This window comes from Dasypus novemcinctus, chromosome 30 (assembly GCF_030445035.2).
Source record: "Dasypus novemcinctus isolate mDasNov1 chromosome 30, mDasNov1.1.hap2, whole genome shotgun sequence".
NCBI lineage: Eukaryota > Metazoa > Chordata > Mammalia > Cingulata > Dasypodidae > Dasypus > Dasypus novemcinctus.
In genome coordinates, this window is record NC_080702.1 from 14,015,111 (window position 1) to 14,028,187 (window position 13,077).

The 13,077-nt window shown below is 37.9% G+C and overlaps 1 protein-coding gene across 1 annotated transcript; it reads right to left on the reverse strand.

The window, feature by feature from the left end:
- Nucleotides 1-345: 345 nt before the first annotated feature.
- LOC131272918 (vomeronasal type-1 receptor 4-like) lies at nt 346-1,251 on the reverse strand. Its single transcript, XM_004476310.3, has one exon. It carries the CDS (start codon nt 1,246-1,248, stop codon nt 346-348), a length of 903 nt encoding a protein of 300 aa, XP_004476367.2. The 5' UTR covers nt 1,249-1,251.
- Between the last annotated feature and the right edge of the window lie 11,826 nt (nt 1,252-13,077).

Here is a 13,077-nt window from a genome sequence, read left to right on the forward strand (position 1 = left end):
ATTTTGAATCCCCCCCCCCCACACACACTCTCTTCCTTTATTATATAACTTGTGCAACAATTTGATATGTAGTGAATTTTTGGAAAAATATACTATATCAGGTAGAAACTTACATACTCGAAGACATACTTATGTAGTAATTGCATAATATTTCATTTTCAATTGTTGTTATCATTTGTTTATTCTTGTGGCAAAGGCAGGTTAGGTTGTCTTTTTCCTTGCACTTGAAGTGTGACTTTTCATAACAGTTCTTATGATAAACTAAGAGATGTATAAATCATAACTGAACATCTTGCAGAAACGTACATTTACATATTTCTGAAAAGATGGGGAATTCTGTACGCCTTACTTGGCAGAGTGGAACCTGAAAACACTGGGGTCACGACACATGAGAACAAAGGGGCTGAGAGATGGGAAACAGGAATTAAGAAGTGCAGCGGTGTCTACCAGCCACCAACTAGGATTATTTAAAAGAGCAAGACAAATCTGAAATATGGAGGAAAAGGTATAAAAAGTTACAAAAGTGCTCACCAGTAAAAGGATGTTTTGGGCAGCTCTGGACTCAGGGGAGGATCTGGGGGAGACATTGTTCCTATGAATATATTGGACCCTCTGCTTGTGCCTGTACAAGATGCAAACCATGGAGCCACTGGCCCAGAGCATGAGCCCCAGACATAAAGCATCAGGGACTGATAACAACACTGCATAGAGTGAGTCTGAGATTTTGTCATGACGTACAGAAGCACAGTATCCAAAACTTTTAAGGTTTGTGATGTTTTTGGTGTTCTGTCTGCCGGACATATGCACTGGAAAAATAATATTTACTGCAATGTAGATGATCCAGCACAGGAAAAGGGAAAAACCAGTGTACTTTGGGGCTTTAAATTTCAACTCTGTCCACCGGGCATTCCTGGGACTGATCATGATGGCCTGGAAAATACTCAAGAGACAGGTGGTTCCAATGGACACCCCCCTTCCCACTCTGTGAAGATACAAAACAACTTTGCATACAAAATCATTGAACACATCTTTCAAATCAAATGCTGCCGTTGTTTGTGGTATTCCTTTACAGAGAAGGACCAAGGAATTGGCTACTAACAGGTGCTTGACAATCAAATCTGTGGACCTTAATCTGCACCCGGTGAAGGAAAGGAAGATATAATGGCAAAAAAGTGAGAAATTCCCCAGCATTCCAAATACGGTTTGTAATAAGAAGATCATTCCTATTGCCAAATCCTTGGAGGCCATTTTGTCAGTTATCTGTGACTGATTATCTCAAAACCAGAAAATACTGCATTGGGAACATAAATCATGAGCTACATTTATCATCTCAATCAAAATACAAAATTCTCCACTTACTGTTAGATTGTACTTAAAGACATATTAGTTTTTCTTTAATTAAGAGATTTCTAAGCATTGAATATATAAAGAGAAATTACTATGTATGAACTTCTGCTATCAAGTCTGTACATATACTAATTTCTATTTTCTTTGCAAATCCATGATGCACACACTGAAACTTTAATCATAAAGTTGAGGTTAATTTAGGCACAAAGAAGTTAAATGATTTGCAAAATTTACACCCTAGGTAGCTTTAACCACACATGCTATACTAAGGAAGATACCTACCTGTATTATTCAAATAATCTCTCTATATTTGTTCTTACAACCTATCAATTTATTTTAGATTGATGGCATTTTATTTAAAGCTTTCCAAGTAAGTATTGAAGTTATTACATAGCTCAATATCAGTTATGAATAAGGATTTAATGATTACAGTAAAATATGGATGTCCTCTTTGTAGCATATTACTACATAAACCTATGCTATGACAAAATGGATTTAGTAAATGCCTGATAAATTCTGATTTAAGATGGCAAGAGAAAGATTCCTTTGTTTTAATGTCAGGAAAAAAAAGTATAATGACATCTCTCACTGAACTTATTTAACAACATTAGGTCATGCTCTAATATAAGGGACTTGAAACGCTAAAGCATGATAAAATATCATGGAGTTGAAACTATATCCTTACTAATTGTGGATCATATATTTATCTATTACTATCTAAATTGAGTTACCAATAAGATAAATCTGTGAAAGATATCAAAATATAATATGTATGAAAAATAGCATCTGTAAAGCGTGAAATCTTCTGCACTGTATAAATAAAAATAATAAGATTATGTTTGATAATCTGTTTTTAAAACAGAAAATATTGAAAGATATATTTGAGCCTAACAGACACTGTCTGAAAGACTTGTTAATAAAGTTACATTATCCTTAAATATTCCTTCCCTAACATCAAGGAGCAAAACAGTATCACCATAATCAAGAGACCACAGATATTTTCAGTAAAGGCACATTTACTGTCTTCATGAAGCAATTCATAACCCCTGACTTAAAGAAAGCATTTCCTTTTTGTCAACTGTGGTTCAGATACACAATTTCTGCACAGGATTGGATGATTCCTGTTGATACGTCCTGTTCATTATTACAAACATGGATGTATTACATGCACACCTATATTAATTCTGAGAATTTTCTATATGATTCCTATTAGGTAGACTGACTAAACAGCAGATTCGTTACAGAATTGCAATCCTTAATCATTCTAAAAATCAGAGATTTCTTGATCACTTGGACTAAACATTAACAATTACCGTCAGTGAGGAATTAACCAAATTACATTAGGAAACACCAGGGAATGGTATTGGATCTAGGACCCACACTTTTCTTTACTAGCTTAGCTCATGCTGCAGGAATTTTTCTTCTCATCTGTGCATTTTTTATTCTGGAGCAGTTTCACACCCTGAAGAATTCCTTTTTAGAATAGTATCACTTATCCTGACACTTGATAGGCCTCCTTCTCTTATGATTCTGCCTTTCCCATTGATTTAGAAAATACTTACCCAAATTCTTCTCACTCTCAATCCTCTGGTCTCAGTGAGGTGGTCATGATTGCAAATATGTGTGTGGTAGAGGGGAAATAAGATCCTGAAATAGGGTTTTGTGATTTTGTGACCTCACCTCCCCATGCAACAATTATAATTTCACTTGTATCATGAGAGTGCAGTCATGGGTTCCTGAGAATATTTCTGAAAAACATTTTTGCAGTCGCTAATTACCAAAAACAATTACAAGTTTCTAATCAGGGTCTCAAAAGAGACCATTGGAGTGTTTGCATGAGGCTCTTTCTTTTCCATAATCCCTGGAGGCAAACAGGGACACATATGAAGAGAAGCAGGAAACGTTCATGTCTGAGCACGCAGTAAGTCACTTTATTCTCTGCTTCCCTTATAAGCTTTTATACCACAAAGTGAGTTCTTTCCTAATCTTCATACTATTTAGGTAAACATCATTTAATTTTTTAAAACTTTTCTTTATTTTTTAATTTTTTTCAAGTATATAATCACACATAAATGCACATAAACAATAAGTGTATAGTAATGTTGTGAACTTACAAAACAAGCATATATAACACCATACAGGACTCTAATATCTCACCCTGCCACATGAGCAGATAGGGAATCAGACAAAATAACTGAGGATTTTCAAAGAGCTATAAGAAAAAGAAAACATGCTTCTAATAACTTATATTAGAAATCACCAGATTGATTTACACAAGTGAATGTCTATCAATATGGAATTTTTTAGGAAAATACATTTTTCTAGTACTGTCCCACACTAGAAATAAATAATTAGAACAATGATAGAAAAAAGAGAAAAGTTTATAAAAGGATTCCTCAGAAATAAAACATCCAGGATCAGGTTTTTAAAAGACAGATCTACCCATTCTTTTAACAGATAAGTCAATGCTACTTACTCAATTGCCATTATTTTTTGCAAAATTTTGAATTATAAGAATTCATTGATTTTTGTTATTAATGAAGAAGCCTAAAATATAAGTGTACCAACCAATCATTTGTTTTCACCAAAAAACAATTTGATCCTGTCCACTATTCAATCCATCTGCCCCATTTTACATGTCAGGAATTGTAAATTTATAGACTACCCATACTTTACAAACATGCACAAACACAAATTTGCTCTTTTCACACAGATGCAGACACACACGTGCATGATCACTCATAATCCCAAATCACATCTATTCACATAAACATCTTCATATCCACATTCCCACAATCTCAGTCTCACACACTTGCACTCATGCATACACTTACCATGTAAAAACACCCTCTCAATTATGCACGCTCACATAAACTCACACAGTCAAACCCACTCTCATAAATTCACACCCTCACCGTCACCACGTGGATGTGTAATGAAGTAAATTGCTCATGTATGGAAGAGTAGTGATACCTTCAGACCTCTGGAGGCCTAGGTGGTGCTTATTACATATTTGTGATCTTCCCAAGACTCCAATCACCTACAAAAGCCTCATTTTCCATGTTCAGCATTTACAAATGAGTTGTTTTTTATTTTAACATTCTATTTTTAAATTTTTATTAAATTGTCTTTTTAAAAAGGATACATAGATCACAAAAAATGTTACATTAAAAAATATGAGGATCCCACATACCCCACCCCCATTCCCCACTCCTCCCACATCAACCTCGTTCATTACTGTGGCACGTTCATTGCATTTGGTGAAGACATCTTGGAACACTGCTGCACTGCATGGATTATAGTTTACATTGTAGTTTACACTCTCCCCCAGTACATTCAGAGGATTATGGCAGGATATATAATGTCCAGCATCTGTCCCTGCAATATCATTTAGGACAACTCCAAGTTCCAAAAATGTCCCCACATCTCATCTCTTTCTCCCTCTTCCTACCCTCAGCAACTACCGTGGCCAAGATCAAGGTTTCATGTTGGGAAAGCTGGAGCGTTTAGGGGAGTGAATTTTCCTATGTGTGTGATAGAGCAGGGTAATAAAAAGTGCACTGGGAAAAGGAACATAGGAATAATACATGGGTGCAGATTCAGGGGCACAGGAGGGTAAAGAATGCAGGGAAAATAGAAAATAAAGACGGATAAAAGGCATAGAAAAAGGCAGGTATGAATAAGAGGCACAAGAGATTTAATAGCTTTGAGGAGTTAAAGAACATCATTGGGAGAAGAGGAATAACTATTGAGGTATGAAGACCAGGATACTTAGTTTCTCAAGGGAAGGATAGAGGGTGGAAAAAGGAGATGAAGGTTATGAACAACAATGACAAAGGGATGCAAAATGTGCAAAGGGCAATTAATGGATGTGAGGAAGCTAGTTGGCATCATAGAACTAAATGTCCCCGGAGAAATGAACAGGCTTCATAGTATTGGCATAATTTTGAAGGGGTGTGGATGGCAGACATATGGGACCCAAGCATGCCCTATGGTCATGGGTTTGGGCTCGAGGGCAGCAGAAACCAAAGTCTCAGGAAATAGCCTGAGATCATTGGAACAGGGGAGTTGTTTTAGGGTAGGGGAGAAGGAAGGCATTGTTGTGGGAAACTGGCTTACCTATTAGTTGTTTCTTGTTGTACATGATGGTCGGAGTTGCCTCCTGTTATTGTTTATTACCTATTTGTTTTTTCTTGTTATTGTCAAGATGTTCCAGTACCTTATTGTAGACTTTGCAAGTTGCTTCTTAACTTTCAAGTAAATACAATGGAGAAACTAGGGTTGAGGTTCTCAGTTTCAAAAGCGGTGAAGCCCCCTGATACCATCTTTGTTTCCTCTCTTGTGTCTCTCTTTCTGTCCTTTATTTCTTCATTCTGAATTGCCTTCCCTTTGTGCAGACCTACTGCTGAGCTAGTCTCAGCAAGGCATGGAGGAGGAAGGTTGTGGAGACAATGTAATTTCAGAGGGTTGTGCTAATTCTGGAATATGAACCATGGAGGGATGGAGGTCAAAAGGGATATGGGGTGGATTCAGGGGAGCAATAAAGAAGTTGAGAATAATTGAGTGGAGGTGAGGTGGCAGGTGGATGTTTAAGGAATGCCTACAAATCACAACTATGCAGGGAAAGAAGGCATGAAGGTTGGGGATAAAATTTACAGTGGCGGATGAGTCATTAAATCATTCCACCATTCTTTGATTCACACATTTACAGTCAACTTAGAACATATTCATTGATAGAGTCTAGTTTCAGTATATGAGGTAAAAACTTTTCTTGCACTAAATATGCTTAAAACCTCTCAAGCTGAGCATATAGTAAAGGACTGCACATTGGATTTTGGGGGATCAAATCTCCACAGCCTCTCTGCTCGTGGTATATCAGGTACAGGTGTGACCACAGCTGCCTTGGCAGGAAAGTCTGTTGACTAATATCTGGCCCTCAATATGGGAAAGAGGTGCCAGTCTGTCCTTTTCCCAAGTTCTGCCTATGCTACAAATTGCTTAAATTTCCCAAGACTGGTATGAAATAAAAAACATTTTAAATGTGGTGTTTCTAAAGTAGAACACATGTTTAATTATTAGAAAATAAAATAATACATTGCAAATTTTAATTATGTTTTCCACTTGCTTCTTCCTTGTGAGATACCCTCAAAGATGTAATGAAAGACAATAAAATTGTAGACACAACAAATATATATGTAATTTTATACACAAATATGCATATAAAATTTATATACATAAATTTGACCAAAATTTCAATAGTCTCATAATATCATATGCAGATCTCCATGTTTGTGTTATGTTGCAGCCTAGGCAGACATAATTAATACTGCTAATTATCTGGCCTTAAAACAGGGAGCTTATTCTGGATAAACTTGGCAGGCCTGATGTAATCACATGAATCATTAAAGTAAAATCACAGAAATGTCTCAGCGGAGAAAGTCATACATTTGAAGCACTAGGGGCATTTGATGCTCTTTTATTTTTATTCTACTATAGAGTTATTTTATTGTCTTTTTAAAAAGATACATACATCACAAAAATATTACATTAAAAAGGTTAATGGAAGCAGACTTGGTCCAGTGGTTAGGGTGTCCGTCTACTACATGGGAGGTCCGCAGTTCAAACCCTGGGCCTCCTTGACCCGTGTGGAGCTGACGCATGCGCAGTGCTGATGCACACAAGGAGTGCAGTTCCATGCAGGGGTGACCCCCGAGTAGGGGAGCCCCATGTGCAAGGAGTGTGCCCCGTACGGAGAGCTGCCCAGTGTGAAACAAAGTGCAGCCTGCCTAAGAATGGTGCCCCCCACAGGCAGAACTGACACAACAAGATGATGCAACAAAAAGAAACACAGATTCCTGTGCTGCTGAGAACAACAGAAGCGGACAAGAAGAAGACGCAGCAAATAGACACAGAGAACAGACAATGGGGGGGAGGGGAGAGAAACAAATAAATAAATCTTTAAAAAAAAGGTTTAAGAGGTTCCATATCCACCACACCACACCCCATCCCTCTCTTCTTCCATATCAACAACATCTTTCATCACTGTGGCACATTCATTTGGTGGATACATCTTGGAGCACTGCTGCATTGCATTGATGTTCACTTTATTATTATTATTATTTTTTAATTGTTTCTTTCATTCCTCTATTTATTTTTTAAATATTACATTTAAAAAAATGAGGTCCCCAGATACCTCCACCCCCCTCATCCCACTCCTCCCACACCAAGAAACTCTTTCATAATCGTGGGGCATCCATTGCACTTGGTGAATACATTTTGGAGCACTGCTGTACCACATGGATAATGGTTCACATAGTAGTTTAAACTTTTCCCAGTCAACCCAGTGGGCCACGGCAGGACATACAATGTTTAACATCTGTCCCTGAAGTACCACCCAGGACAATTCCAAGTTCTGAAAATGCCCCCACATCATATCTCTTCTTCCCTCTCTCTATCCTCAGCAGCTACCATAGCCACTTCCTCCACATCTATGCTACAATTTCTTCCATTACTATTCACAATTGTTCCATAGTAGACTATCAGTAAGTCCACACTAATCCATACTCTATTACTCCATCCTGTGGATCCAGGTATGGTTATGTCCACTCCACCTCTATATCAAGAAGGGATTTTGATTCCACATGGATGATGGATGCAATTCTCCTGCTTGCAGTTGTAGGCACTCTTGGTTCCCTGGTGTGGTGTTTGACCTTCTTCACCTCCTTGTTAGCTGACTGGGGTATGTTCAATAAAGAGGAAGGTAGGAGTTTCAAGTCTGCTGAGGCTCAGGGCCTGGCTGTCACATGGACAGTCCAGAGATTCAGATCTCCTGAGTATACACCAACCCCAGCACCAACCACTGGTCTGGTAAAAGTAACAGAAGTGGCATGTGTAGAAAGTTCACTTCTGAGCCCAATTGCATCACATTCAGGAATACAAACTCCAAAGTAGGGCCAACTGACAAGGCACTGAACTCCAGAGCCATCTGCCATGACCACAGAACCTGTGTGTCTCCCTATCCCTCAGAAGCACCAGTACCTGGGGTTGTATCTCCTTTGGCTGTCTCTGGGACCCTGCTGAGGCATACATAAGCATGACCCTTCTGATGACTTCCTGACTCTTTTTTGGAGACTCATAGCCATATAAACTCATTTGGCTTCCCATTTGTCCCTTTTATTCAAGGTCAAAAAGCAGTTTTTAACACCCGATATTACATGTAGGCTGTGATATTCTGCTGGTGTGTGTTGACCATTTTATTCAAGGGCTCTTTCTAGTTATATCATCAACTGGTGCTTGATAGTAATCCCTCAGCACCAGGGAGGCTCATCCCTGGGAGTCATGTCCCACACTGGGGGGAAGGTAATGCATTTACATGCTGAGTTTGGCTTAGCGAGTGGCCACATTTGAGCAACATGGAGACTCTCAAGAGGTAAGTCTTAGGCACCCTGCAGCTCTAGGCCTAATTCATATTTCAGGCTCTTAGGCTCATAAGCATAGTCATCAGTATCAAGGGCTCATTGTTGTACCATCCTTCTTTATTGGTCTTTGCCATTGCACTTGGGGGATTATTGCTGTTACATTGGGGAATATGACAGAGCTCCCCTGGCTAGGAATTCAACACTGCCTTAGTTGTCATTTTTAACTGTAACCATTATGAAAATATCCAAAAATTTTTTGTACCCTAAATACATGCCTTGGAGAACTCCTTCCCAACTATGTGCCCCCTATCAATAACACCCCACACCAGTGTTCCTCCCCAGCCATAGTTGAAACTCTCTGTAGTCTAAAACATCTTTAAAAATGAAGCCTAATATATTACCAGGTTTCAGTAATAGTAAAATGGCATATTGCAATGGGTTTAAAGGTTAGATATAGAACACATACTAATTTAGAAAAAATTAAATGAAGTAAAAATAAATTGGAGTATCAAAAATGAGAAAAATGAAAAAGGTTTGTTTTTGATATTTTGCCTTTCATCACTGCAATAGTTGTTGCTCTGTATGTACAGTGGCAATGCAATTTCTTCCATTTCTTCCTCAGTGTCTATATCCTTTCTCTTTTCTTTCTAATTTTTAAGTTTGTATTTACAAAAGTTTTAGATCACAGTAATTCATACATACAATATACTTTACTCCCACATATCAAACACCAAACACTTTGCCTCTTCCCCAGCAATAATCTTTGCACATGTTCGTAATTCATTTGCTGAAACTGATGTACAGATATTGTAACAATAGCTTTCAAACATGGTTCAATTTGGGTATACATTATATTCTATACTACACAATTTTCTAAATTTTTAGTTATCTTATGTTTTACCTTATGGTTTACATTTTAGCCTATAGACTTTTATACATTTTTGATATAATTTAACATGTCCTATTCCATCATTGCATGATCTTGTGGAACACTTCCATTGCCCCACAGCTACACTGATTCCATCTGTTCAACACCTCTTTCCCCCTTCCCTCAGGGCCTGCCATGAAAGTCAATCTTAATTACTTGAAGGACCATATTCACAGATACTCACAACAATGTTGAGGGCTTCACATAATCGACTGCCCTAACCCGTTGGGAGCCAGCAATTCTCTTGAGAGATACAATTCCCTCTGTTTGAGAACATCAGTCCTCCGAGGATGTGGGTATACCTTCATTTTCATTGTATGGGTCTCCACCCAATGATATAATGCACTATGACAAAATGAGCACTCACACAGGCCTGGCCTGTGTCAGATGCCCCCCATTAAGCATCTTAAACAGGTTACCTTCCTTATCATATTTTCTAAAGAGTTTTTCAACATTGTAGTTTCAACCACATACCTGACAATCTCCTATGTTCAAATGCTCCCCCCACCCTCCCACAATTTCTTGGGCCATCTGACTCATCCTCCCATCCCTAGTCCCCCTCAAGCCCTCAAAGCCCTACCCAAAGGTACCCATATGTCCCCACTTTATCCCTTCTCTGTACAAATACTTACCTCCAGGTTAGCATAGATTTCACACAGGTAAGTTTTAGCTCACAACCCTCCTCTACCCCCCAACTTCCTTTAAGCCTATCATCCAATCTCTAGCTTTCAGAGACAGCTTGGTTTACTTATTTCATATCAGAGAGGTCATGCAGTATTTATCCTTCAATACCTGGCTTGCTTCACTCAACATAAGGTCCTCAACATTCATCCATGTTATCACATGTGTTTAGTACTGTATTCCTTCTTACAGCTGAGTAGTATTCCATTGTATGTACATTCCACATTATATTTAGCCATTCATCTGCTGATGGGCATTTGGGTAGATTCCAACTTTAGCAATACTGAATAATGCTGCTATGAAAATGGGTGTGCATATATCAGTTTGTGTCCTTATCTTCAGTTCTTCTGGGTATATAGCGAGCAGTGGAATTTCTGGGTCATATGTTAAACCTAATTTTTTGAGAAACCACCAAACTGTCATGCAGAATGACTGAATCCTTTTGCATTCCCACCAGCAGTGGATGAGTGTTCCCATTCCTCCACATCCTCTCCAGCACCTGTAGGCTTCTGTTTTTTGATAGCTGCCAGTCTTATGTGAGTAGACGGTGTTTCATTGTAGTTTTGATTCGCATTTCCCTAATAACTAGTGATTTTGAGCATTTTTTCATGTGCTTTTTAGCCATTTGTATTTTTTCTTTGGAGAAGCATCTGTTCAGATCTTTTTCCTTTTTAAAAATAGATTGTCTTTTTATTTTCAAGATATAAGAGTTCTTTATATATGCAGGATATAATATCCTATCCGATATATGGTTACCAAATACTTTCTCCCATTGTGTAGGCTCTCTTTTCACTTTCTTGGCAAACTCCTTTGAGGTGCAGAAGGCTTTAATTTTGAGGAAGTCCCATTTATCTATTTGTTCTTTTGCTGCTCGTGCTTTGGGTGTGAAGTTCATGAAGCCATTTCCTAGTACAAGGTCCTGTAGATGCTTCCCTACATTGCTTTCCAAGGTCTTTATGGTCTTGACTCTTATATTTAGGTCTTTGATCAATCTTAAATTTATTTTTGTATAAAGTATGAGTTGTTAATCCTTTTTCATTCTTTTACATATAGATATACAGTTCTCCAGGCACTATTTGTTGAAGAGGCTTTTCTCTCCCAGTTGAGTGTGTTTAGTGGCCTTCTCTAATAACATATAACTTTATATATGAGGATCTCAATTTGGTTCTGTTGGTCAGTGTGTCTATCATTGTGCCCATACCATGCTGTTTTCAATACTGTAGCTTTGTAGTATGTTTGGAAGTCAAGTAGTGTGAGCCCTTCCATTTCATTTTTCTTTTTCAATATGTCTTTGGCAATTCAGAGCCTCTTTCCATTCCAAATAAATTTCATAGTTTTCTATTTCATTAAAGAATGCTGTGTTGATTTTTATTGAGATTGCGTTTAGTCTGTAGATCAATTTTGGTTGGATAGACATCTTAATAATATTTAGTCTTCCTATCCATGGACAGGGAATATTCTTAGATTTATTTAGTCTTCTTTGATTTCCTTTAGCAGTGTTGTGTAATTTTCTGTTTATAAGTCTTTTACATCTATAGTTAAATTTATTCCTAGGTATTTGATTTTTTTATTGACTATTGTAAGTGGTATTTGTTTCTTGATTTCCTATGAGATTGCTCATTATTGATGTACAGAAATGCTACTGATTTTTCCACATTGATCTCATAATCTGCAAATTTACTGAACTCATATATAAGTTCTAGAAGCTTTGTTGTAGACTTCTCAGAGTTTTCTATGTATAAGATCATGTCATCTGCAAATAACGAAATTTTGGCTTCTTCATTTTCCAATTTGGATGTCTTTATGTCTGTTTTTTTCTTCAGTGCTCAAGCAAGTACTTCCAAAACAATGTTGAATAGAAGGGGTGATAGTGGGCATCATTGTCTTGCCCCTGATCTTAGAAGAAAGATTTTAGAATTTGACCATTGTAAATGATATGAGGTGTGGGTTTTTTATATACCTTTTATTATATTCAGAAAGTTTCCTTCTAATCTTAGCTTTTGCAGAGTTTTTATCAAGAAAGTATGGTGTATTTCATCAAATGCTTTCCCTGCATCTATAGATATGATCATGTGATTTTTTAAAAAAGATTTATTTGTTTATTTCTCTCCCCTTCCCCCATCCCAGTTGTCTGTTCTCTGGGTCTTTTTGCTGTATGTACTTCTTTGTCCACTTCTGTTAGCAACACAGGAATCTGTGTTTCTTTTTTTTTTTTTTTCCTGTCATCTTGTTGTTTCAGCTATCCGTGTGCGTGGCACCATTCCTGGGCAGGCTGAACTTTCTTTCGCACAGGGCCGCTCTCCTTACAGGGTGCACTCCTTGTGCATGGGGCTCCCCTACATGGGGACACTCCTGAGTAGCAGGGCATTCCTTGCATGCCTCAGCACTGTGCATGGACCAGTTCCACACGGGTCAAGGAGGCCCAGGGTTTGAACTGCAGACCTCCCATGTGGTAGACGGATGCCCTAACCACTGGGTCAATCCGATCACGTGTTTCCGATCATGTGTTTTTTTTTCTTCCATCTGTTTATGTGGTGTATGATATTAATTGATTTTCTTATGTTGAACCATCCTTGCATACCAGGAATGAATCCTACTTGGTCATGGTGTATAATTCCTATAATGTATTGTTGAATATGATTTGCAAGTATTTTGTTGAGGCTGTTGATGTCTAGGTTCATTAGAGAGATTGGCCTGTAATTT

What these genes read in the sequence shown, in the direction of transcription:
- LOC131272918 (XM_004476310.3), bottom strand. Translation starts at nt 1,248, where the DNA reads ATGGCCTCCAAGGATTTGGCAATAGGAATGATCTTCTTATTACAAACC.